This window comes from Bos grunniens, chromosome 25 (genome assembly GCF_055505025.1).
Source record: "Bos grunniens cultivar Pamir isolate PY7600 chromosome 25, Bosgru_T2T1.0, whole genome shotgun sequence".
Classification (NCBI taxonomy): Eukaryota; Metazoa; Chordata; class Mammalia; order Artiodactyla; family Bovidae; genus Bos; species Bos grunniens.
The window spans coordinates 6,871,873-6,897,864 of NC_141189.1; the positions used below are offsets into that span (position 1 = coordinate 6,871,873).

The 25,992-nt window shown below is 59.3% G+C and overlaps 2 protein-coding genes across 20 annotated transcripts; one reads left to right on the plus strand and one right to left on the minus strand.

Annotated features, from left to right (window-relative positions):
* The first annotated feature begins 4,995 nt into the window (after nt 1-4,995).
* GNB2 (G protein subunit beta 2) lies at nt 4,996-10,385 on the plus strand. Of its 2 annotated transcripts, none has more exons than XM_086374246.1 (10): nt 4,996-5,109; nt 7,615-7,760; nt 7,972-8,010; nt 8,126-8,232; nt 8,538-8,601; nt 8,684-8,846; nt 8,926-8,992; nt 9,319-9,520; nt 9,611-9,827; nt 9,910-10,385. In XM_086374246.1, the coding sequence occupies exons 2-10, from the start codon at nt 7,704-7,706 to the stop codon at nt 10,014-10,016; spliced, it is 1,023 nt and encodes a 340-aa protein (XP_086230372.1). In that variant the 5' UTR covers nt 4,996-5,109; nt 7,615-7,703; the 3' UTR covers nt 10,017-10,385. The 2 variants fall into 2 exon arrangements, with proteins under 2 accessions (XP_086230372.1, XP_086230373.1); XM_086374247.1 differs by lacking the exon at nt 4,996-5,109 and adding an exon at nt 6,272-6,669.
* A 322-nt stretch (nt 10,386-10,707) lies between these two features.
* Nucleotides 10,708-25,699, minus strand: GIGYF1 (GRB10 interacting GYF protein 1). 18 transcript variants are annotated; one of them, XM_086374237.1, is made up of 30 exons: nt 25,541-25,699; nt 22,132-22,266; nt 21,005-21,248; nt 20,895-20,924; nt 19,769-19,920; nt 19,628-19,688; nt 19,404-19,514; nt 19,180-19,309; nt 19,006-19,101; nt 18,758-18,869; nt 18,556-18,664; nt 18,218-18,258; nt 17,821-17,991; nt 17,449-17,702; nt 17,207-17,315; nt 16,628-16,765; nt 16,313-16,410; nt 15,920-16,091; nt 15,648-15,814; nt 15,430-15,530; nt 15,229-15,345; nt 14,987-15,087; nt 14,775-14,857; nt 14,541-14,687; nt 14,240-14,470; nt 13,837-14,024; nt 13,599-13,759; nt 13,349-13,512; nt 13,133-13,262; nt 10,708-13,045 (listed from the first exon to the last, which is right to left on the minus strand). In XM_086374237.1, the coding sequence occupies exons 7-30, from the start codon at nt 19,436-19,438 to the stop codon at nt 12,993-12,995; spliced, it is 3,108 nt and encodes a 1,035-aa protein (XP_086230363.1). In that variant the 5' UTR covers nt 19,439-19,514; nt 19,628-19,688; nt 19,769-19,920; nt 20,895-20,924; nt 21,005-21,248; nt 22,132-22,266; nt 25,541-25,699; the 3' UTR covers nt 10,708-12,992. The 18 variants fall into 18 exon arrangements, with proteins under 18 accessions (XP_086230363.1, XP_086230369.1, XP_086230370.1 ...); XM_086374243.1 differs by lacking the exons at nt 20,895-20,924; nt 21,005-21,248 and having other exon boundaries at nt 15,430-15,515; XM_086374244.1 differs by lacking the exons at nt 20,895-20,924; nt 21,005-21,248 and having other exon boundaries at nt 13,837-14,021; nt 15,229-15,348; nt 15,430-15,515.
* Between the last annotated feature and the right edge of the window lie 293 nt (nt 25,700-25,992).

Consider the following 25,992-nt stretch of genomic DNA (forward strand, 5'->3'; position numbering starts at 1 on the left):
TAGCTCAATAAAGTCATCTAACGGTTCTCACATTGGCTAAACCTGAGCAGCTGCTAATAACAAAGGTGGTAGGGTCACGACCCCTAGGCCCCACACCTTGAATATGATTTGGCATCTTGTGAGGGTCTGTTCATTGCTTGGTGAGCTCTCACCCAGTCCTCTGCCAGACAAACCAAGTGCCCTGGCTTCCCAGGGAACCCCCAGTACAGGTGGCAAGTGCCCAGAAAGAAATAGTCCAGTGAAGGCTGCAACAGGATGCAGCCAGCATTACAGTGGGGCACAAACAACAGTGTAGTCAGGAAGGCAATATTTAAATTAAGAATGAGAAAATGAAAAATTTCCCAGTTGACAAGTGGAAGGGGAGTCGGGGTGGAAGGCATTCTTAGTAGACAGGACAAGCCCCAGCCTGTGTGTCTTACAAAGAAGTTTGGCCCTTCGCATGGCGTCAGTTGGGAACTACTGCATGGTTTATATATATAATTTTTATTTATTTATGTATTTTTGGCTGCTCCGGGTCTTTATTGCTGTGCATGGGCTTTCTCTAGTTGTAGTACACAGGCTTCTCTAGTTGCGGAGTGCGGGCTCCAGGGCGTGTGGGCTTCAGTAGTTGCCACACACGGGCTCAGTAGTTGTGGTGCACAGGCTCAGTTGCCTGGAGGCATGTGGAATCTTTAGTTCCCAAACCAGGGATTGAACCTGGGTTTCTTGCATTGGCTGCAGATTCTTAACCACTGGACCCTGCGTAGTTCTGAACAGCAAAGTTATATGATCCAACTTGCACTGTAGAAAGATATCTTCTAGCAGCTATTTGGTAGGTTGATTAGAGAGGGACTATCCTAAAAGACTAGGAAACAGGCAAGAACCAAAGTAATAGCTGTTGGCATACTGTAGAAGGGACAGATTTAAGCAATACTGGAGAAGTAGCATTGATTAGCAGAGAAGGCAATGGCACCCCACTCCAGTACTCTTGCCTGGAAAATCCCATGGATGGAGGAACCCAGTAGGCTGCAGTCCATGGGATCTCTAGGAGTCAGACATGACTGAGTGACTTCACTTTCACTTTTCACTTTCATGCATTGGAGAAGGAAATGGCAATCCACTCCAGTGTTCTTGCCTGGAGAATCCCAGGGACGGGGGAGCCTGGTGGGCTGCCGTCTATGGGGTTGCACACAGTGGGACACGACTGAAGTGACTTAGCAGCAGCAGCAGCATTGATAAACTGTATCTACAGATGACATTGACTGCCAGCCTTACCTCAATCGCAATCTCCCTTCTTTCTTTATGAGGAATATTTTAGCTGGGTATATGGCTACAGACTTCATTTCTTAGCCTTCCTTGCATCTGGCCAACTTCTGAGTAGAAGTTTGTGGTGTCCTTAAACAGAAAAGAACCTGTGCTTCCATGCCACCTCCCCCCGCTTCCTGAGAGACAAGATTCAGATACAGTAGTGGGAAATGCCTGGGCCGCACTGGACACAGAAGTGGAAGCCACAGGTTGAGGAGGGCCAAGATGTCCCAGAATCCTGAAGGATCTAGTTTGGGGTTGTTGCTTAAGGCACTGAGTTTTGAGGACTCTTCATTCTAGCAGCTTGGACTGTAGTCTAACTAATTGACTATCCTTTGGATATGGGGCATGAGGAAGCGAGAAGCTCCTGGGTGGACGGTGGTGCTGTTAACTGGGCCAAGAGACTCAGAGGAGGGGCAGAGCTGGGCAGGATGGGGTGGGGTGGAAGAAGATTACTTTAGTTTTGAATATGTTGAGTATGAGACATCTATAAACAAGTGGAGTGTAATCATGGTTTTAACAACCAACTCTGCAGGGAAGGGGAACCTCGATCTCAAGCATTTGCTGACTTCCATGGTGTAAATATTGCCACCATGATGATGATGTTACTACTATCAACATGACCTCATTGAATAAGGAGTTGGGAAGAGAGGGATACAGTAGGCTCCTGTGAGCTGGTCCAAGCTGGCACTAGCTGACTCCAACAGTGCACCACTGTCCAAAAACATCCAGGTGGAGATGTTCAATCTGCAGTTGGACAGACAACAAATCTGAAAGAGAAGATAGAGATTTGAGAGTGATGAGCAATCAGTGGGTAATCAAAGTCCCAGTAGTGATTGGAGTGAATAACTTGGAGTGAGAAGAGGCTAAAGTCAGGATCCCAGAAAATCAGTGTTTATAGAAGATCCTGAAAGGCAGCAAAGGCTGAGGAGAAGCCTGAGAAAGAACAGTCTGAGGGAGGACGAAGTGTCCCACATCGGGGCCAGATTTTCCACATGTGCTCCAAAGCTTCTGCCTTCTCATAGAAACTGGCCATCCACTGGTCATCCCCTACCTGTCTGTATCTTCACCTCTGTCTCCTCATTGTCCTTCACATTATTATCTAAACAAGCTCTAGAAGTTCCCATCAAAACACAAATATCTTGATTCCACATTCTCCCACTGCTGCTGCACCTTCCTACACCCTCTCCCAGCCAAGACTCCCAAAGTTTCAGCCACCTTGGTCATCTCTACTACCTTTCTCACTTGCCCTCAGGCCGCTGCAAGCAGAGTATCCAGTGCAAAAGCTCCACACAGAGCCAGGATCAGCCTCCACAGTGGTCAATCCTATGCCCGCTTCCCAGTTCAGCCTTATCTCACCTCTCTGCAGCATTCAACAACATGTACCATTCCTTTTTGGAACACTCTTTTGTGTTCCAGAATTCCACCTTCTCCTGATTTTCTTCTTAGCTGGCTTCTCCTTTGGCAGCTTGTTCTCCTCTGCCTGACCTTTAAATGTTGGAGTTCCTCAGGGCTTGGTCTGAGGCCATCTTGTCTTTTCCCTGAACCTCTTTATGACTTCATCTGCTCTAAAATGCCACTCATTCTCAAGGCTCTATTCCAACCCAGATTCCTGCTGAGCCCCAGACCTACTTAGACTGCCACTGCTGAGCATTCTGCCTTGCACCTCTCCTAGGCACCTCAAGCCTAACACGCCCCAACTTAAAACTCTTGATCTTGGGACTTCTCTGCTGATCCAGTGGTTAAGAATATGCCTTCCAAAGCAGGGGACGCAGGTTCGATCTCTGGTCGGGTGACTAAGATCCCACATGCCACGAGGCAACTAAGCCCACGTGCTATAACTAGAGAGAAGCCTGCATGCCCCAACCAAGACACGATGCAGCCAAATAAAATAAACAAATAAATGTTAAAAACAAAACAAAAACTCTTGATCTTCCTCCCCAAATATATCCCCTCCCAACTGCTCTGCTCTCAGTAAATGGCACTTCCAAGCTGCCAGTACTGACAGCTATGCACGTGGTTGTCTGCCATCGTCTCTTCTTATACACTAAGCTCCCTGCAGGCAGAGGAAGGCACACAAACTCAAGGGTGTATCACCAGGGCCTAACACATCACTGGGACTCATAAATATTTGCTGACTGAGTTAAAGTAAGGAAGCATATTAGCACAGAAACCAGAGTGAGAGGAAGCAGTGTCAGATGCCTTATAGAGATAAACAAAATTGGGTTCTAGTCTGAGTCTGCTAGTTTTCTAAATGACTCTAGGGAAGTCTCTGCCCACATGTAGATTAAGAGGAAATAGAAGTAAATTATAAGGTCCCTTCCAAATTGTAATTGACATCTATTATCTACTGTTAATATATCACTGAACTGGTGAGTGCACATAAACAGAATTTGTGCATAACTAAGAATGACTTTAAAAATTTTTTTCTTTAAAAATTGGTGCTTTGATGGGAATTCTCTGGTGGTCCAGTGGATTAGGACTCCGTGCTTTCACTGCTGGGGCCCAGGTTTAATCTCTGGTTGAGGTACTAATGTGCTTCCCCCATGGTTCAGATGGTAAAGAATCCGTCTGCAATGCAGGAGACCGAGTTCCATCCCTGGGTTGGGAAGATCCCCTGGAGAAGGGACTGGCTACCCACTCTAGTACTTTTGCTTGGATAATCCCTTGGACAGAGGAGTGCTTTGAAAACTATCTGTAATGCCTTTACCAGAGGCTACATGAAAAGTGTTTGATAATTTTAAATTGCATGAGGACTCAATGAAAGCTCTTCATTGACTTACCAGAACATTTTCCCAATCCGTCGGGATCTCATAACTAACCAAGGTGACTTGCAGAGGAGGTAGCTATCAATAGTCTCATTTTGTAAATTTGGAAGCTGAGGCACTTACATTCTCAGCCTTTTGCAGGGATGGTCCAGAGCAGGGTTCATCAAGAGGCTAGCACCGCACACAATAAAGTCGATAAAGCTGCCCTGGTTCATGTCTCAACTCTGCAGCCCTAGGAATCTGTTTCCACTATTTTAAATGGGAACAGTGCCAGTACTTCATAATATTTTCGTGAAGATTAAATAAGCATGGAAATCAATAAATACGAGTTGATATTACAGTGTCATGCAGCCCACTGGACAACGCGGGGACATTGCCTGGGCAGGAGTTTTTTCACAGCACACCTGAACTCCCAGGAACTGGCTTGGCCCCTACTCCTTCCTGGTCGGTTACCTTCGGAATGGCCGCCCTTTCCTCTACCACCTCAGAGACCCGCTGCCCAGCGCGGGTCTGAATCTCTCTAACCCCGCCCCTGCACAGGGGCGTGGCCTCACTCACAGAGGCGGAGCCAAGGCGGAGAACTGGGGCGTCGAGCTCCCCTTCCCAGTCTGGAGCCGCCCAATCCGGGAGGGCGGGTCACGTGACCAACCAGCGGCTTCACCCTCCCCTCTGCCGGTACCACCTCTGCCAGCCCCAGGGGGGATGTCTTGCGTCTTTTCGGGAAGCAAAGCAATTTATTTCGGTCCGTTTTGCTTGGAAATAGCTGGGAGAACTATCTTTGATGTGACAGGGTCAATCTTTGCACCTTAAGTGATATTTTCCCTTCCTGCCTCCCCCCACCGAGCAGTTGGTCTCGCCCAGCCGGGCCCTGGGCGCGGCGGCGACGGCCGCGTCACTGGCGGGCGGGATCCCTCCGCTCTGGGGAGAGCAGCGCTGGACGGTTGAGTTGGGGTGACTGAGGAAATCCATCCGCGTCGCCGCTGCCGCCTCCGCCGCGGAGGAAGACAGGACCTGCCGCGCTCCTCTAGCGACCCTTCGCAGACTCCCACCGCCACAGGTACCTCCGCTGATAAAAGGAGTCCTCATCCCCCCCGCAAGCCCCAAATTCCCATCGGGGAACCTCTCTTCCGTCTGTCTCCCCGGTCTGGCCTCTCGGGAGCGGACATAACTCTCCAGACCTCCCCTCCCTTCTTTTGGCCTCGTCGCTTCCAAACCCGGAAGGGGAAGAGGGGGACCCTCGCCCCCAATTAACGCACGCGCTCCCTGCACCATCGGGGGGAGGTGTTTCGCTTGGCCCCAGGCCCCATCCTAGCCCCACCTGCCTCTTGCTCCCTGAGAAGTTGGGGGTCTAAATTCGGGGCTTCCTCTAGGCCCCGTCCCGCCCCTTACCCCACCACTACCACCCTCCTGCCGGCCCCTGAGTAGCACCCGTCGTGTCCTCGCATTTCGCACCCCAGCCCGCGTTCGCCTTGCAAAACTCCAGAATCCTCAGAGAGGCAGGCAAGGCCGCGAGGCTGTCCCTCCCTTCGTCTCTCCTCGATTTGGGTTCTGCCCCGTCTTTTCTGGCCTCATTACCCGGGACCAGAGGCCTCGGCACCCCATTCCCTTTAGTAGTCCTGACCCCACGCTTGGCTCCCAGGCGCCCCCCTATACACACACACTTAGCTATCTTTTGGGCAAAATGGAGGTCGTGGGGGCCGGAGGGCCAGGCCCACTGCGCTTCGCAGCGCGGCACCGGCCCGCGCCTTCCAGCTGCCAGATCCGGGGACCCTCCCTTGTCCCCTCCCCTTCGCCCCGCCAGACCTGCGGAGGCGGTGGCACCCACATTTCTCCTTGGGACCCCGGCTGCTGTATGCCCAGAGTCCGGGGCCGCTGAGGGGGGCTCTGGAAGGTGATGGGGATTGAGGGCTGGGAGCGTCGCCCCCGCCCCCAGCGGCTTCCTCCTGGCCTGCTGCTTCCTTCTGCCCCGGGCGTCTGGCGTTGCCGCCCGGCCTGGGCTGCCGGCAGCTGGAAGGAAGGGGCTTTGTCCGGAGCTGGGGAAGTAGGGTGGGGAGCTCTGCCCCCCTCCTTTCTTTGGAGGGGCGTCCTCTGGCGCTGGCGTAGAAATCTGAACAGACCAAGGGGAAATGTCAGTGGGGAAGAGGAACGCCCAGGGCCTGGGGGAAGTGGGACCGGGGGCGGGGGGGAGCGGGTTGGGGGGATGTCTGGGTCGGCAGAGTGCAGTGTGCATGGGCAGATCACACAGGTGTCCAAAGTTGGGGGGGCGGGCAGGACTCCGAGCCCTGGAGCGGAGCCAGCCAGGCCCCGAGGGCCCCTGCGCCGAGCCCGCGGCAGGGCTCTGCGGGAGCGGAGGGCGCAGGGGCTAGGCCGCCTGGGGCTGCCTGCTAAGCTTGCCCGCCGGCGCCTGGGAGAGAGCAGCTCCGCGCTTCTGGGCCCGGGACCTCTCTTCGGAGACCTAATTACTGGAGAGCGGCTCCCACGGGCTTTCTGCGGGGCGCCGGGGCGGGCGGCCTCGGCGCTGGAGGGAGCAGCGGCTTGGGGCTGCCTTCCCCGCCACCCTCGCCTCCACCCGCCGCGGGCGGCTAATGGGGCGCAGCCGGCCCAGGGATAATCCGGGGTGAGCCGTCCCGAACCTATTAGTGCCCAATCGGCTTTTCCCAAATCCTGTAAACAGCCACCTTGGCCGGCTCTGGGGAGGGGCAGGAGGCTGGGTCGGGCGGGGGCGATTGGGCCGGGGGTGGGGTCACCCACCCTACAGGTTTCAGCCTTGGATGCGGTTGCCCTGGCAACAGGGCTAGGGTGGGGGCACTTCACCAATGAGGTGCTCTCAGTCCGGGTGACGGTTGCCTAGGCAACCCCACGAACAGACCAGCTTTCCCCTGTGGGCTCCCCCACCCCCAATCGAAGCTGGGGGTGGGGGTGGGGGTGGGGGGGGGGTGTGTGTGTGTGTGTGTGTGTGTGTGTGTGTGTGTGTGTGTGTGTGTGTGTGTGTGTGTGTGTGTGTGTGTGTGTGTGTGTGTGTGTGTGTGTGTGTGTGTGTGTGTGTGTGTGTGTGTGTGTGTGTGTGTGTGTGTGTGTGTGTGTGTGTGTGTGTGTGTGTGTGTGTGTAGGGTGTGCGGCTTATGGGGGTGAATTTAACGAGGCACCGCCCCTTTTAAAATTAGGTGCTAGGAGGGCGGTGCCTGTGCGGCAGGGGCGGACGCCGGGTCTGTTTTCGAAGGGACTCTCCCCGGCACCCCCCCTTCCGCCAGCCCCCCAGTTCCTGCCACGGGTGTCCCGCCCGGGCTGCTGTCCGAGGGAGGGGTTTCCCCTGCGCTTCCTCTTGCACTTCTCGCTCCGTTTCCGGGGGGCGGGAGAAAGATTGGGGAAGTCAGCTGTTGCTCGGGTCACGGCTACGTCTCTCCGGGCCAGAGACCCGGGCTGTGCCGGGGGGAACCGCGGCCACTGCTGGCGCCCCTCCCCCTCCCACCGGTGCTTACCCCTTCCGGGCCGCGCTTCGGCCCCGCCTTTACCCCTGCTTCCCCGGCGGCCTTGGGCCTGACGTCAGCCTTGCATCCCCTAGGCCTCGGGCCAGCGGCGAGGAGCTGCCTCCCCCAGCCCCCGTCCCGCGGCCCCCAGCCGCCCCCAACCCCGCCCCACGGGCCCGGCGCCATGAGTGAGCTGGAGCAACTGAGACAGGAGGCCGAGCAGCTCCGGAACCAGATCCGGGTGAGGGCCTGGCGGGCGGCTGAGCGGGCAGGACCCGGTGGCTTGTGTGTACCGGGCTAGGGGAGGCAGGGGAGGGGGGTGCGTGTGCTTGGTGGGGGGCAGTACCCTAATCTCTTCCTGTCTCATCCTTTCCACTCTTGTTTTCCGTTCTCTTTCCTCTCCTCCCCATCTTCTTCCCTGCCCCTCTGACGGGCTCTGCCGTCTCTTATAGGATGCCCGAAAAGCATGTGGGGATTCAACACTGACCCAGGTGAGAGGAATCAGGGCTGGACTTGGCTTTAGGGAAGGAGCTCGGGTGGGAGGCATATTTCTCCGTGGGCCCTGCCACCCGAACCTTTCTGAGCCCATTCTGCCTCCACCTCCAGATCACAGCTGGGCTGGACCCAGTGGGGAGAATCCAGATGAGGACACGGAGGACCCTCCGTGGGCACCTGGCCAAAATCTATGCCATGCACTGGGGGACAGACTCAAGGTGGGTGAGGTCGAGGCTGTGTGCTGAGCCATTGTGTTCACCCTGGGCTGAGGCAGGGTGGGCAGGGGCCGCCTTGCACATTGGGTGTCTCAAACAAGATGCTCGCGTTGGCAAGTGAGTGTGGGAAGACCTGACTTCCAGATCCCCGCCAGGGACCCAGGAAACAGGACCAAACCGAGCTAGTGGGAACCTCCGGGCTGCTACCGGAAGTTGTCTCTCGCCAGATGGGAGAGGGGGAGGGTGTCCTGCCTCCAGAGGGGCCTTCCCACCCAGACCCCTCTGGCTCTCCTGTCTCACTCCCGCAGGCTGCTGGTCAGCGCCTCCCAGGACGGCAAGCTCATCATTTGGGACAGCTACACCACCAACAAGGTAGGGGCAGCGCCTGCGGCTGCCGGGGCAGGGCTGCGGCGCCCAGCCGGCTCTCACCCCGGGCACTACCCCTTGCCCCCAGGTCCACGCCATCCCGCTGCGCTCCTCCTGGGTCATGACCTGTGCCTACGCGCCCTCAGGGAACTTCGTGGCCTGCGGGGGACTGGACAACATATGCTCCATTTACAGCCTCAAGACCCGTGAGGGCAATGTCAGGGTCAGCCGGGAGCTGCCTGGCCACACCGGTGAGCCTGGGCCCTATGGCGGGGACAGGGGCTGCGCCGGCTGTGCTGACAGCCCCCGCTGACCAGCCCCTTCCCCCAGGGTACCTGTCATGCTGCCGCTTTCTGGATGACAACCAAATCATCACCAGCTCTGGGGACACCACCTGGTGAGGGCCTGCCAGCGCCAGGCAGGCGGGGCTCACCCACACTTCCTGCTGAGGGGGGGGCGCCGGGGGGAACACGGCCTCAGGGCTCACGCAGCAGGTAGTCACCGCCTGCTCCAGGAGTGGCAGCGACCACCTTGCAAACCCTTCAGCCTTTTGTTCTGGTGGCAGGAAGGAGGGACGAGTGTGAGGCAGGAGCAGGCGCTGGCTGCCAGTGCTCCCAGCGTGGAGATGGCCTCGGGCCTGAGCTCATGCGGTGGAGGGGTAGGGCAGAGGGCATCTATCCTAACCCCTCTCTGACCCTTTCCTTCCTTCCGTCACCTCTCCAGTGCCCTGTGGGACATTGAGACCGGCCAGCAGACTGTGGGCTTTGCTGGACACAGTGGTGATGTGATGTCCCTGTCCCTGGCCCCCGACGGCCGCACCTTTGTGTCAGGCGCCTGCGACGCCTCCATCAAGCTGTGGGACGTGCGGGACTCCATGTGCCGACAGACCTTCATCGGCCACGAATCCGACATCAACGCCGTGGCTGTAAGTTCTGGGCGAGCTGGGATGGCCCCTCTCTGCCAGGCTCCCAGCCCTCACTGCGGCCTCACCCCACTCTGGTCGCATGTCCTGCAGTTCTTCCCCAACGGCTACGCCTTCACCACGGGCTCTGATGACGCCACATGCCGCCTCTTTGACTTGCGGGCCGACCAGGAGCTCCTCATGTATTCGCACGACAACATCATCTGCGGCATCACCTCTGTTGCCTTCTCGCGCAGCGGCAGGCTGCTGCTCGCGGGCTACGACGACTTCAACTGCAACATCTGGGATGCCATGAAGGGCGACCGTGCAGGTGAGACCGGGAGCTGAGCAGGGGGCCAGGCAGGGACAAGGGAACTGGGCCGGAGGGGTTCTGATGCCCCCTTCTCCCCCAGGTGTCCTCGCGGGCCATGACAACCGTGTGAGCTGCCTCGGGGTCACTGACGATGGCATGGCTGTGGCCACAGGTTCCTGGGACTCCTTCCTCAAGATCTGGAACTAACAGCCCCGACCCCAACTGGGCCCAGGCTAGGAGGGGCCCTGCCCGTGCCCACACTACAGGCCGGGAGCTCTGGGGCTGGGTGCACACCGAGCCTCCCTCCCCGGGCCACGGGGCCTTGGGTCCCTGCTCCCCTACCCAGGTTTGGTTCCTCCCGGGGCCCCCACTGTGGAGATTAAGATGGGGATAGAATGGGGAAAGAGGGGCAGAAGGCCCTCATCCTTTTGCTGCCCTGGGGTTGAGGCCTCATCCCGCTGGAGGGCCAGAGGCAGGAGGTGGAAACTCCAGGGGCTGGCTTTTTTAAAACTGGTTTTATTTTAATTTTTATTATATTTTCAGTTTTTCCATAAAGGAACCAATTCCAACTCTGTACCTGGTCTCCACCCTTGCTTGTTGTCTTTCTCACTCTAGTCTCTGTTCCCAGTGGCAGAGTGGCTGGGGGACCCCCCAAGTAGGGATAACAAGTTCCCTCGCTCCCTCAGTCAGATGCCCCCTCAGTCAGATGCCCCCTCAGTCAGATGCTGGATCACAGGCAGGACCACCTCCTCTGGGTCAAAGGTCATGGGCATCCCACAGGCACAGCCCTCCCGTTTCTGGTCTGGCTGCCCCCCACCCATGGCTCAGTTCCCAGCTGAGTTGTGTCTGTCATTCCCAGTATCCCCTTCCCCCAAGAAAAAAACTCAAGAGGCAGCCGGGGAGAACACACACCAAGTTTTATTGAGGGGGGGGAGTATTTACAGAGGCAGGTACAAGAGAAGGGTCACATGGGGTGGGGGAGATTGTGGGTACAAGGCAGACGACGGGATACAGGACGACCCCTGCACCCACCCCAACCCCAGGAAGGGCGGGAGAGCAGCTGGGGCCCAGGAAGACGGGCTGGGGGAGGACAGCAAGGGGCTGAGTCCCTGGGCTGGGGGGCTCAGGGGCTTGTAAACATTGACCACTCTCAGAAGGGGATGGGGGTGGGAGAGGGCTCCCCCTACACTTCCTCACAGGGTTAAGGCCTCTCCAGGCTCAAGGGCCCCCTAAATTCAAAGTCTCTTTAGCTGGGGGGGAGGGGAAGGTAGAGACGGGGAAGAGTGTCACCCCCCCTCCCCTGCATTGGCTGCGGCAGGGGCGGGGGCAGTTACATTCAGTCACGACAGTACTCCCCCACACCTCTAATGCCGCCAAACACTGGCTTGAGGAGAGGGGGAGCTGGGGGGCCAGCAGCAGCAAGACGTTTCCCCCTGGCCCATCACCCCCTTATTGCTTTAGAGAGAATACAATATTGTCTTTTCACGGACGCTAACACTGTTGAAACCAGGGAGAAGCAGGTGGAGGGGGCCCCTCCACCCCCGAGGCCAGCTTTATCCCCCAACACTGACCCAGTTGCCACTTTGGTGCAAAAAAAAAAAAAAAAAGAAAGAAAAAAAGGTCATCTCTCTGGGGATAGATGGGGAAAGAAAACAGGGACCACTCCCCATTTCCCCAGGACAGGAAGGATAAATACATTCATGGAGGGGAGGCAGTGGCAGAATCTTGCCCTAATACTGCGCTCTGAGCAATGAGGTCCATGGGAGAAGTTAGATGAGAAACTCAAAAGATACAACAAACTTAAAGAAAACCCACGAATGGAGACAAACCTAGGTAGGTGATTGGGAATAAGAAGTTGGTGAAAGGCAGCCTACCCCGACCCAGGAGAGACAGACACTCCCATTCTTGACACCCCACCCTTACCCAACATTTAAAAATATCAGGGGAGCAGGGAGGGGAGAGGCCACTTGCTCCTCTCCCATTTGGTCAACAGAGGGGTCAGGGCAGAGCTGGGTGGTCCACGTCCCACACATGCGGCTGCAGATGGGGGGGCTCCCTCCTAACAGCCCCGCGCTGCAGCCCGAAGCCCCCAGCGGCCCACTCCTGTGGCCTCCTTGGCCCCTCCTCTGCCCCCTTCACAGGAGAAACAACAGTCGTTAAGTGGTGCCTCTCTCTCCAGCTCCTGGAGAAACTGCTCTGCCCCAGCCTTGCTCAGGGTTGAGGCAGGGGGCGCAGCAGGGGCTCATGGCCCAGAGAATACATTCATGTGGCAAGGCAGGGAGCTGGGCCTTTCAGCTTCATACCCAAGCCAGCCCCCCGAATGGCAGCGCGGGGGAAGCCCCTCACCAGGGCCAGAGTGGAAGTTCTGCCGGCCTGATGGCAGCCAGATGAGGTTGGCACCGCAGGCCCTCTCCCATTCACTCCGTCAGCCGGCGCAGGATGGCTGCCTGGGGCGCTGAGGCGGCCTCGTGCATTTGTGCAACTTTCCCCGAAGCAGCAAAACCAAGGGGCTACTCGGGCCAGGCCCCCCGGCCCCAGACACCTCTGCCACGGTCACAGCACAAGGGGGCCGTTCACAGCGGGTCCGGCCGGCGGGGCTGAGGGGGCCTCGCTGTGCAAACTGCTGGCGCCCCAGCTTCCAGTTACCCCAGTGGCCCACCTCGTGGGGCGGGGAGGGTAAGTGCAGCCTCGGGGGCCAGGCAGGACAGGTCCGTGGGGCCCATGTCCCCACTGCCCCAAATAACAGTGTGTTTTTACTTTCAGTCTCCTAACCATTTTTTTTTGTTGTTGTTTTTCTTTTTTCTAAAAAAAAAAAAAAAAAAAAACCCAAAAACAAAAACCTCTGTGGATCGTCCATTATCACTCCCACTATCCGACAAAGGGAAAGGGAGTGCTTAGAGTCTACTTTTTAACCATTTTTTTTTTGTCTCTTCTATGTTTCCTTCAATGTCGTTTAAAATTAAAACCAAAAAAACAAAAACGAAACCCTTCCCCCCTCAATCTGTAAAGTGCCTCGTGGTGGGTGAGTTAAGGTGCATCGTGTGGTTTGTAACAAGTGCTGGGGACCCTGCCCCTGCTTCCTCCTATGCTCCCCATGGGGAGCCTGTAGGCTGGGGACCCAGGGGTCCAAGCCGCTGCTGCTGCCCCTGGCCTACAGCCCAGGGCGCTGGTGGGACGGGCTGGTCAGTAGTCATCCACGCTCTCGATCTCACCAGAAGGTCCGTGCAGGGAGTACCCTGAAGCCAGGGGAAGCTGGGTTTGAACTCGCCCACTCGCTCCTGCCCGGTTCTGAGGAAGGAGCCGCCTCCCCGCTCCACACTCACCCAAGATGCTGGGGTCCGAGTGCAGCATCAGTGCCCGCCTCTTGGCCTTGCTGCCCTCCCCGGGGCCGAGCTTGGTGCTGTGGTTGGTCTGAAAGGCTGTCTGTAGGGAGCCGCTGCTCAGCCAAGCCTCCTGCAAGGCAACAGAGAGGAAAGAGAGGGGTCAGGGGGACTCTGGGCGCCCTCACCCCCTCCAGCCAGGGCTCTGTGAAACCTTACCTGCTGCTGCTGCCGCTGCTGGCTGGCCTTCTGCTTGGCCCTCCTCTCCAGGAATTGTTTGGCAAATTCTTTGGCTTCCAGCGTGTCCCCCAGGCAGGAACGGATATAGTCGTGGACGTCATAGGGGGATTCCACCTCCTTGAGGATCGCTACAGCCATGGGCACTACGGGGCAGGATGGGGGTCAGGACCCACGGGACGGCATCTGGAACCCCTGGCCCGGCCTCCTGGGGTAGGTACGCCGCCTATACCGTCCAGGCTGCCCGTGGTGCTCAGCGTGTGCAGCATCTGCTCACACCACTGGGTGAAGCCATCCTGGGGCCGGGGGATGCCCTGCAGCAGCTTCAGCAGCTTCTCTTCCTCCTCCGTCTTTTTGCGCACAGGCCGACCAGACAAGTGGCTGTACGAGTCACTGCGCAGGATGCGGTGAGTCAAGAGGTGTCCCCTCAGGAGGCCTGCTCCCAACCCCCACAGTGGCCTGGCACCCACCTGAGAGAGGGGCTGCTGCGGCTGTTCTTCAGGCCCAGGCTCCGGGCCAGGCTCCCACTGCTCTTGAGGGTGTCTTCCCAGAGGCCCAGGCTGCTGCTGCTGCCCCCACTCTTGTCGGGCCCACCCCACAGCGGCCCGGCCTCAGATACCCACTGGTTCAGGGGGGCGGAGCCCAGGCCCCCGAGCTGCTGCAGATGGCAGAAAGTCAAGGGTGACCCATACAGGAGGGCACACGCTCAGGGGTGCTGAGCGGGGAAGTGCGTTCAGGTGGCAAAGGCAGGGTGAGGTGAGGGCCTCACGGCAGAGAGCGCCTCCGGAGTCCGACAGGGACCAGCGTGCCACCCCCTCTCCCACCCCGGGTCACCCTGGGAGCTGAGCAGAAGGTGCCCACCAGCCTGCTCACCACGCGGTGGTTGGGGGCCTGGGCCCGCGATGGCTCCCGAGGCGGGGGCTGCTTATGCAGGTGCCGCTCGCCCTCCAGCTGCAGCTCCAGCAGCGTCTTCATGGACAGGCCCTGCTTGGCCAGGCCAGCCCACAGCGGAGGCGGGGAACTGGGTGCAGGAGGCGCGGGGACGGCGGCCACCGCCTGCTGCTGCTGCTGCAGCAGCTTCAGCAGCAGCTCCTGCTGCCGTGCCTGGAGAGAGAAGCCACTGTGAGGGCCGCCCCCCGCGCCCACCCCGAGCCAGCAGTGGGCCGGGCCCCACCTGCTTGCGCCGGAACAGCTCCTCTTCCTCCTGCCGCCGCTTCTGCTCCTCCTGCTGCTGCTGCTGCTGGCGGCGCTTCTCCTCCCGGCGCTTCCGCTCCTCCTCCTCCCGCTTCGCCCTGAGCTCCACTTCTCTGCGCTCCTGGAACTGGAGGGTCGAGATCAGACGCCAGGCTGTCCCGGGTGCGGCCTGGCCCCTGACACCCAAGGACTCCAGCCCCAGGGGCCCACTCACTTTGTGTTGCAGCTGGAGTTGTTCTAGAATTGGACCCTGAGTCGAAGAGTTAATTGGTATATCCCAAAGACTGGCCTCACCGCCTGTGGGGGCAAAGGCAGCTGCAGAGGGGAGCTCCGGCTCCCGGTCCCCTCCACCCACAGGGGGCCGTCGGAGGTGGAGGGGACTCCCAGACCTGGGACAGGCCAGGCGGGCAGCTGCGGGCCACACACCTGACTGTGGTGAGGCTGAGGTATGTATGTCCCAGAGGGGACCCGAGTCTGGCACCGACAAGGACCGGTTCATCGTCGGGAGCAAGTTCTGGTCCCCGCCCCTGAGGAGAAAGCACTGAGGCTCAGCGCCCTGAAGCCACCTCCCGTCTGCCCCTCTCCCCACACCACCCGAGGGCCGTCACGTACAGACACACCACACACGCTCGGCCACGAGCACACAGCGAGGACGGTGGCCCACACACCTGGGGGGTTTGAGAGCTTGGAGCTGCTGCAGGAACGCGGTGAGCTGCTGCTGCTGCGGCGGCGGCAGGTCTCCCAGAGCTGCCTTTTCCCGGAGCACGCACTGTGGGAGCTGGCGGCTGCTGAGGAGCACGCAGGTGTGAGGCGGGCCAGCCCCGTGTCAGCGTGGGCCCTGCTGACCAGCCCTGCTAGGCCCCCCGTACCTGCCGACCAGCTGAAGAAACTGCTGGTGCTGCAGCTGCTGGTACAAGGCGGCTGCTGCCAGCTCCTGTTGCTTCTTCAGCCGCTCCTGGTCCATGTTTCCCTGAGTGAGGCCACAGCGTTCCCGTGGCTTTGCCCCTGTCTGGCTCTGCACCCACCGCTGCCCTCTGCCAGGCTCCTGCCTCCCTTCCCTGTTCCACGCCAAAGGGGGTACACTCACCAGCAGCGGGGGAGGTGAGGGCCCAGGAGCAAAGGGTACACGACCCCACATCTTGATCACCTCACCCAGTGGCTGGAAGCCCTCATCACAGCCCCGCTTCACCAGCAGGGCCATGGAGAAGTAGCCCGCCTGGAACCACTCCGCCATCTCCTGGGTCGTGAAGGGGCCTGGGCCAAGGGAAGGGCAGCTGCGGTCACAGAGGTGCGCCAGAGAAGACCTCGACGAGGATGGTGCTGTCCCCGAGCCCCACCTGCACCCCCTACCCTGCTCACCTTGGATCTCGCCCTGCGGGTCCTTGTAGAACCACTTCCGGGCCGCACCATGGCTGAGGGGGAGGGCAGTGGCGGCTGCAGAGTGGCGCAGGCCCTGGGCCTGGATGGCGGCCGTGAACTGCTCCTCCTCCAGGGAGCTGTCCTGCAGGGAGGCCACGAGCTTCTCCGCCTCCTGGGAGCCCAAGGGAAGAGGGAAGGTTCAACTGGCCACTTCCATCAACACAGAGGGGGCTGGGGCTGAGGGGGGGGGGGTCAGAAGATGAGGTCTGAACATGGAGGGCAAGATGGGGAGAAGGTGGGAACCTGATCGAGGACAGACAAAACCAAGGCTCTCTCTCCTGCAGGGAAGGGTTCCTACAGTCTTCACAGCCCACCCCACCCCCCGCCCCACACCTGCTGCAGGTGCTTCAAGCCTTCATCATCTTCCAGGTCTGGTGGGCCAGGCGGTGAGCCCGCCCCAGGACTTAGCTGCATTCCCCTCATGTCATCTCCTAGAAGGAGCCAAGAAGGGAAGGTGGGACAGGGCAGTCAGAGAAGGGGGCAAGACAGTGCCCATCCACCACTCTTACTCCAGGAAGGTGGGTGCTAACTCTGCGCCCCTGCCACCTCCCGACCAACTCCCCTGCAGCCTCCTTCCCACACGGATGGGGAGCCGTTTCCCCACAAGGTCCAGGCTCCAGGGAGAGGGTGGTTCTGCCCTCGGGCTACCTTCAGCTGCAGGCAGGTCTTTCTCCACTGGGTCATCGCCTTCCCCGTTAGCTCCCCAGAGCGGGCCCAAGGTGGGCAGTGGGGACGGGGAGCTGGACTTCTCCTCCTGAGGAGGCAGCGGGGTCAGTTCCTTCCCACCTGAAAACCAAGGGTAATTACCAGAACTCAAAACCAAGCCGGAAGGCCTGAAAAGTGATTAAGCAGAGATTGTATTATTGTGGCCAGAAGAACCTCTGGGTATTGAGTCCACCCACACAACTCTGGTCAACACGACTAAGGTTTGGTGAACTACCACCACAGAGCCTGCTCTGCACACTTCCCTTTCTGCTCCTACAGCGAGGCCGTGCGTCCGCAACACCGTCCAGGGCTGCGGACCTACCACCGCTGACTCAGCACCGTGTTCGACAGATTCCTTGAGGGATTTCCAAAGGTTGTTTTGATTCTGCTTTGATTTTCATCTGACACTTGGCCTTTTGGACAGAGGCCTGCTGTTTTCAGGCTCCTCCACACACCCCATCTGCACCAGCCTTTCTACGCAAACTCAGCTCAAGGCCGCAGGCGTCCACCCCACAGGCTTACCCGCCTCGGGCCCCTCCTCGTCTAGCCCTTCGGAAGGTTCTTCCTCCTCTTCCTCCAGGCCCTGGAAGTCGAGCTCCTGCTCCTCAGGAATGGGCTCCTTGGGGCCCTTCTGCACGGGGCGGGGGGATACGACGGGGAGATGAGTGGCAGAGAATAGAGTGCCGTGAAAGGACCCCCCCTTTGGGGCAGGCAGGTGCCCACCAACCTCTAACACAATCTCCCCCTCGTCTCCTTGCAGATACCTTGAGAGGCAAGAAGGCCCCGGAGGCATCGAAGGTGCCCATTTCTTCGTCCTCATCATCCAGGCACCACTCCGGGAGCCCATCCTTGTCGTCATCGAAGCCGTCAGGCCCCCTGCATCTCCGGAGGTGAGAGCTCCCCCCCCCACCCCGCCCCTCCTCTTCACCACACCCTCCTCGATCCCCTCGCAAATCAAATTCAAACTTGCGACGCCGGTCCCCATGTTCCCGCCAGCCAGCAGAGCGGGGGCCACCATCTGGGCAGGAAACGTGGGGGAAGGAGAGTCAGTACCCAGTCAAGCCAGAGTCTCCACCCTTCTGCTGCCCACCAGGACCCCCCCCGCCCCCTCAATGCCCACCTGACCCCCATCTCACCAGGGCTGGTGGAGCGCCAGCGGTCACCGTCTCGCCGGGGTCCTGCCCCGAGTCTCCAGCTGCCTTCCTCTTCTTCCTCTTGCTCCTCTCGGAGAGAACGCCAGTTTTCGCTATCTGAGCGGGCGTGCTCCTTCCTCGGGCCAGCCCCTCCCTCATCAAACCCGGAGCGTGCTTGGGGGCAAGGCAGGAGGGGGAGACACAGTCAGTGGACAGCGGCCATGGTTCCTGTAAGACTCTTATCAGACACCTTGCGGGGAAAGAAGAGCCCAGCTTTGGGCCCTCCTACCCCCACCACCTCCCCCAGGAAGCAGCCCCCAACCCGGGTCAGCCATTTCAGCCCCTCGCCCCCTCTCAATAACCTGCAGGGCCCAGCCACCACCCCTGCCCCTCTCCGTACCTCCATCTCTCCTGGCCGATTTCTCAAACCGCCTCTCGCCTCTGTGGGAGGGAAAGGCATGGGTCAGAAGACCAGTCCCTCCCTACCTACAGGATCTCAGCTCACCTTGTCCATTCTGCCCTGAGAGAAGTGAGGGGCGGGAGGGGGACAGGGCTTGGAAGGGAGCCCAAGGGCAAGCCCAGAGACTTGGAAGGACAGGGCAGGGCCACAGGGGTCAGAAGGGATGGACAGAGCTCTCTGACCAGGGCTAATCTGGCAGGTCTCCCGGAGTCCTCTGATGACAAAGACCCAAGCCTCCCTCCGTGGGGCCCTCTCTGCCACCCCGTCCCAGCCTGCACCTGTCATCCCAACTCTGGCTACGCTGGATCTCCCGGGGGTTTCGGCCAAAGGCCCCATCACCTTCTTCAATGCTTCTTTGGTAAAAGCAACTGTCACCACGGCCACGGCCTGGAGGAGTGAGGGGCACGTGGGAAACCTGCCAGATCACCTCCCCAAGTCCTCAAGACCGCCTGCCCCGGAGCACGCCATCACCCCCTCTACCTCGGCTCCGTGTGCTGCCCCTGCCACGGGAGGCGCCACCTAGGGGGGGCCCAGCCCCTTTCCCCATCAGCCTCAGCACGGCCACGCTGTTCACTGACAGGGAGAAGTTTCTCTGAGGAGGGAGCCAGGGGTGGGAGTGAGGACCCAGGCGCCCGAGCAACCCCCGTCCAGAACCACACAGCCTCCGCCCCCACCTCTCCAACCCCAGCCCCGCTGCTCCCGCTGGGGCTGCCCTGGCCGGGCCCCACCTGCTCCTCCTCAGTCAGCGGCTCCAGCGCGAGGGGCTGCAGTGGCTCCTCCTGCAGCAACGCAGCAAACTCCTTGTCCTGCAGCTCGTCAGGGACCTGTGGATCGGGCGGGAGGTAGGCATGCTCCTCGGCCTTCTCCGCCAGCCGAGGCCCCGCAGCCCCGCCTGCGCCTACCTTGCTCTCCTTGACGTAGAGGGCCAGCATCTCCTCGCGCCCGTAGCGATAGTCGGCCAGCTTGTACTTGGGCATGGCGGGGGACGGGGGTGGGGAGGCCACACTGCCACCACTGGAAAGAGCCCTCAGCCTGGAGAAGGGACACGCAAAGGAGAGAGATGGGAATCTGAGCAGCCCTGTCCTTCCCGGGCTTCTCCATGCCCCTCTAAGCACACCTGACTCACCACTCAGGCCCAAAGTTGAGGGTCTCCGCTGCCATTGTGGAGCTGGGCGTGTCCCAGAGGTCGGTGGGGAGGAGCAGGGGAGGGGGTACCTGGCGTTCACTCTCCAAACACCTGTGGAGGCGCGGGGGATGCTAGGCATTGGGGATGGCACACCCAGAGCCTGAGAGGGTGAGTACTAGGCTGCCACCTAGGTGGACACAGTAACGGTCTCACCAACGACTCACCTAAGCCAGCCACGTGCCACTCACACCATGAGTTACCCAAAGAGTCACGCTGGAGGAAGGCCTAGGGAAGGGGAGGAGACAGGCAGCTAGAGCCCCTGCCAGCTTCCGCAGGGGGATGCCCTCCCTCTGGCCCAGACTCACCTGGCAGCCTTCCCCGAGGAAGCGGGTAGGGCAGGGGCCGGGCCCTCTCCAGGCAAGAGCCTGTGCTGGAGTGAACCAGGATCCCCGGGCAACTAGATGTTGGTCTGAGCAGAGCAGTGCCCAAGGAGGGACCTTCACATCTGGGAAAGATCCTTAACGAGGGGCAAAAAGAATAAAGTGGGTTAAATGAATGGTCAGACAGACCTCCCTGCCTCCAGCCCTCCTCTGTCTCACATAATAGGAAGGCCCACAAGTGCCTGGAAGCTGCTGGTTAGGGAGCACAGGGGGCCACAGCCCTGGCTCCTCCTCATCTCTGCCCTCTGCTCAGCAGGCCTCCCAGGCAGTGAGTTGACTCAGCGGAGCCTGAAGGAGGAGCTGGAGGTGCGGCAGAGGATGCCAAGGGCCGCAGCATTCAGTAAAGGGGGCTGGGGTACACGTGATGTTCATGTCAGCTGCTCAGTCGTGGCCGACTCTTTGCGACCCCATGGACTGTAGACCACCAGGCTCCTCTGTCCATGGGATTCTGTCCAGGATTCCAGGCAAAAATACCAGAGTGGGTTGCCATTCCCTTCTCCAGGGGATCTCCCTGACCTAGGGATACAAACTGGGTCTCCTGCATTGCAGGTGGAATTTTTTTTTTTAAAACCATCTGAGCCACCCGGGAAGCTCACACATGATGTTTAGGACAAAGATAAAACACACACAAACCAGCAAAAAACCCACTGGAATCAAAAATGTTCTAGAGAGAGAAAAGGCTGGTTAAGAGAATTAGAAATTATCCGGGGGTTACTTCCTTGGTGGCCCAGAGGCTAAGACACTGCTCCCCATGCAAGGAGCCTGCGGTTCGACCCATAGTCAGGGAGACAGGTCCCACATGCTGCTGACTAAGACCTGGTGCAGCCAAATACACAAACAGATACTAAAAAAAGAAAGAAATTTACGTGGGAGCAAAATTACCTCTCCCCTGAAGACTCAGGTCTGGGTGCTTGGCTCCGAATCCTGAGACTCAGCTTGGGGAGAAACCTGGTACAAGGGGAGCAGGGGGGCTATTCCCAAGCCAGAGGTGGGGGGCACACCAAAGGCTGCAGGCAGGCAAGTCTGGCCAGCATGCCCAGGACTCACTCACCAAACAAGGATCAACACCGAGGTCCTTTCCCTGGGATCAGAAAGCCTGATAAGTACAAAGAGCCAAGAAGGGAACGGTGCTACTGTAAGCTAGGAAGAAGGCTCCCTCACCATAAAGCAGAAATAAGGTCAGAGTCACTGGGCTGACAGAAGCGTGGGGGAGGCGGCAGTGGCCCGTCCCTCTAAGGAACAGCTGAAGAGGCTGTCAGAAGGTGGCTCATCCCTGGTGCTTCTGAGCACGGGGCAGGCAGGCAGGGTCTCAGGGAGCCGTGTGCAAGGGCCTCCCTCACTGGCTGGGGCAGGGGCTGGACCGGAGCACCTCCACAGTTCCCATCAACTCCGAGACTCCACCGCTCTGGGAAGGGGGAAGAAGGGTTTCCACCAGAGGGGACATGGGAAGCGGCTCTCGACCACAGCTGCAGGCCAGAAGAAGCAAAGTCCACACGAGACACAGGACCCACCCCAGAATCCCAGCAGCCTAGGCTGAGATGCAGAGCTGGACACCGCCCAGAGCAGGGCTGACCTCCCCCAGCTCCGGCATCTCCTCTGCATCAGCCTCAGCTGGCCCTTTCCGGAGATGGAGCAGGCCCTGGCGAACACGGCCGTCAGAAGACAAGCCTGTTGCAAAGTTCTTCCCGTCACTCAGTTCGACTCAGCCTTCCAGAACGGTGGAGGCTGGTTAAGTCTGTGGATGCTACAAGCCTTACGGAATTCACCCAATGGATGAATCTTGAAAACATTAGCTAAGTGAAACATGCCAGTCACAAATGAACAGATACTGGATAATTCCTCTCACCTGAGATGCCGAGGTGAGTCAAATTCAGAGGGACAGAGAACAGTGGTGCCAGGGCTGGGAGGCAAGGAGTGGGAGTTGTTTTTTAGTGGGGATAGTTTCAGCTGAACTGGGGCAGAGGAAAAAGTTGCAGGGATGAGGCGGATGGCTGCACAACAACATGAATGTATGTAATGCTGCAGAATTGTATTCTTAAAAATGGCTAAAATGGTGTACGTTATATCTGACCACCACTTAAAAAAGATCTAAGGGAAAAAGAAGACATTTGGGGATAGCTCTCCCATACCTAAGTCTTCTCCACTCCAAGAAAAACACCCCACTTCCTAACAAACTCAGGAGAGGCTGTTCTGAGCCTCTTCCAGGCCACCCCAGAAGAGCCCCATCTCCCAGATGGACAGGCCGAAGAGCCCGCGGTGGGGCGGGAGACAGAAAAGGGACGACTCACCCTCCCACCCGTCCAGGGAGTGGCGAAGGCGGCTGGCCGCCAGGTGCCTTCCTCTTCGGGCCGTCACCTTTCTGTCGTGGTTTTAAGGAGCGAACTGAGGAAAAGCGGCTGGCTCCGGGCAGAGAAGCAGGGAAACTGCAGAGGTGAGAGGAAGCAGAGGAGTGGCGGGTGAGAAAAGTAGAGTGTCTGGGTGGGCCCAGCCGGGGGAGGTCTGGGTCTCAAGAGCAGGTGGCTCCGGGGCCCCTCTTCTGACTGCGAGCAGCACACAAGCGCCCCGTGGCTTCTAGTGCCAAACAGGCGCGCACCTTTTCCACTGCTTCTCAACTGGGGGCAATGCTGCTCCCCAGGGCACATCTTGGGGGACAATTCTGGTAGGCATGACTGGGAAGTGCGACCAGCATCTCACGAGCAGAGGTCAGCAACACTACTAAAAATCCTACGATGCACATGACGCCCCCCACAACGAAGAATCATCTGGACCCAGATTATCAATACCCAGGGGCTTCCCTGGTGGCTCAGGCAGTAAAGAATCTGCCAGCAATGCAGGAGACCCAGGTTCGATCCCTGGGTCAGGAAGGTCCCCTGGAGAAAGGAATGGCAACCCACTCCAGTATTCTTGCCTGGAGAATCCCATGGAGAGAGGAGCCTGGCGGGCTACAGTCCAGGGGTTCGCAGAGTCAGACACGACTGAGCGACTCACTCACACTCACACACACACACACACACACACACACAGATTAACAATAGTGGCAAAGAACCCCTTCTGTACACCTCGGGCAGAGGATAACCACACCCACTGTCTGTTTAGGGGAAGAATGGAAGACAAGGAAACCAAATTTACTCCAGTTCATTCCCCTCTCTGAAGAGTGAGGGAATCATCCCCTAATTACACTGTCCCATGAGAGAAATCTGAAATCCCTCCAGGAGGGAAATCCTCCAGAAAAGAACACATTAAACAAAATTGTCCTAAGTCATTCACAAACTTTCAAAGCCCTGCATTTGGATCCCTTTCCAGTAAAGAGGAGGCGGCGGCAGGCAGGGGACTGGAGACAGCCTCCCTCCCTGGCTATCTGATCTAAGGGTGTCCTGCTTAGCCCCCACCTCTCAGCATCTGTGCACCTCATTAATCCACAACCCCCCGCCCTTCTCCTCAACCCTCACTATACCCTCCCTCCCTGGGGCATCTGAATTATTGCCATTAAAAGGCTGCCCCCTACTGGAGTCCAGGGGCGAGGACACTGATCCTGGTGTGCACAACAGGCTTGAGGAACAGGAGGGGAGCCTGTTCTCCCGCGTTCTGAAATCACAGGAGAAGGAAAAGATCCAGAGACTAGGCGGTCCCAGTACACACTAAGTTAAGAACATTATTTCCTCATTCCATCACCCCTAAAATTAGCCCCAATCCAGAGCAATGCGCCTTGGCACAGGAAGGCACCACCATTAACAGAAGTAGAATCCCAAATTCCCCAACATTTGAGCAAGCGCCCAGCCCCAAGCTTGTTGGCGGTGACTCCGCCCTTACTCAGGGTGGAAAGAAAGATTCTCCACGCATGGTAGGAAGGGAACTCGGAGGCTTAAAAAGAGGTGCAAGCCTGTGTTCCTCCTAGCAGGTATTTTAACCCAGCTCTACCCTCTGAGCCGTCAGGACAATGCCCTGAGGAGTCTAGTAGTTAACAGTTTTCAAAGCATTTTCACACTTTACCTCATTTGATCCCTTCTGCCCACTTGCTGAGGCTTGGGCTCCAGCCAGGGAAAACAAGGAAGGGATGCTGTAGCTGCCCTGACAGGAGACCCCGATGTCTTTGACACGCTACCCAAGCCTGGAGAAGGAGCACACACTCGGCAGGAACCACCCCAAACTCACAAGCATACTTTGTGAGTTTTAAACCATTTTTCTCATTAGCATTTAAAAAATCATTCCCAGAGCCACCTCTTCTCACTTCCTCTGCGTGAAAGTGGGGCCTTTTTTTCTATCCCAAACTCCAATCACAGATGTAGAAACCAGCATAAACCGGGGTCCTTTCATCCATCAAATCACACACAATACTGACACATCCACTGGCTGAGAAACCCAGGCCAGGAGTCAAAGAACAGAACTCACTTGAGTGTCACCACCATATGGGACCCTCGAGGTCCCCAGTCCCTGCCATGGCAGCAACTCAAAGCCCAGATCTGTTTCAACCCTGCCTGACGACACGCTGGACCTGCCATCTAGGAACTAAGACTGAGGCTGGCGTGAGGGTGGGTGGCTTGGGACAGCATAAAAAACGGTACAGATGAAGGACCAGAGAGCAAACTCCCACACCGCCAGAAGCTAAGGGGACCAGCCTGTGAGTACCCAAGGTGTTCCAGGTGCAAAGCCAGGAGGCGGGGCCTAAACTGCAACCGAGTGTCAGCTCCCAGGAGCAGCAGAGACTGTGAAGGCTGATTATTGGAAAAGCAGAGATGAGAAGCAAGAGGGGAGTGAGACTGGGGTGAATGGAGGAAAGAGCTGGGCTAACAATTACTGGCTGAGCATCTATTTCCCCGGGCCAGGCCCGGCGCTATGATGGACTAGACCTGGACGCTTACTGGGAATTCTAGTAGTGACTGTGTACGACCTGCCAGGTGAGGGTCTCTTTAAAGTTAACCTGAAAAAATAAAAAACAGTCAAAGTGTGTGGGGCCGTGACTGGGGAGCTGCTGCATCAGGAGAGATGGGCTGGGAAGGGCCCAGCCCGGCCACAGGACAGACTAAGGTGTTTCACTCCGCCGGGCAAGCGGGAGGAAGGAGACCCCAATGACCAAGCACTAATGCCGCTCGCTGAAACGTAGGCGCAGACCCAGTCGAGGTACTGTGGTTAAGAGAAGACGCTTCCACGTTAGCCAAAGTCACGGATCGCTTGCACTTTAAGACCCGCCGGGCCCAGCTCAGGCCGAGAACCCGGAGGCACGTTGGGAGAAACCTTCGGGGAGCGCCGGGCATTAGGGTCCCGGGCCCCCGGGCGGAGGATGCAGGCGGAGGGAGGTGGGAAGCCAGACCGGGGTTCCGAGGGGCCGAAGGGCGACCGTTAGGAGCGCGGGGGTGGGAAGCAGGCAGGCCGGCCCGGGAGGACGGCGTGCCCTTCAGGGAGGGGGCGCCAGGTGCGGGGGCGCCGGCGGCCGCCCCCGGGAGGGAGCCAGCCTCCCTCGGGGCGGCGCGGGGGCCCGGGCCGCGCGGGGCGGGGAGGGACCGGCGGGGAGGCTCGGGAGGCGGGCGCACCGGACGGCGGGGGCGGCGGCCTCGGGAGGAGACGGGGGAGGGTCCGTGCCGGCGGCCCGCGCTCCCGCTCTGGCTCTCGCAGGCTCGGCGCGGCCGCCTCGGCGTCGGGGGCGGGCCTGGCCCAGGCCCGGCCGCGGGCTGGGGGTCCGCGGGGCCGCCGGGCGCTTACCGCGGCGGGCGGGCGGCGCGAGGCTCCGGTCCCGGGGCGTTGGCGACGCGCGGCGGGCCGGGGGGCGGCGGCGGCGGCGGGGGTGGGGGCGCTGGCGCTCCCGCGGCGGCCGCTCCTCTCTGTTTGTGTTTGTAGCAAGATGGCTGCCCGCCTCGCACCACGTGACGCGGACGCGGGGCCGCCCCCGCCGCCGCCGCCGCCGCCGCCGCCACAGCCGCCGCCACAGCCCCCCTCTGCGGCTCCGGCCCGCTCCGACCCGCACGACCTGGCGCGCTCCCCGCGTGCCCGGCGGGCACGGCCCGGATGCCCGCCGCCCCCGGACCCCCCCGACCCCGGCACGTGACCCGGGAGCCCGGTTCCTCACGTGACTAGGCCTGCCGCGGGCCGGGGTTGGGGGGGTGAGAGTGTCCCGGGGAGTGCTCCCCGGCAGCCCCCGGCACGTGACGCGCGAC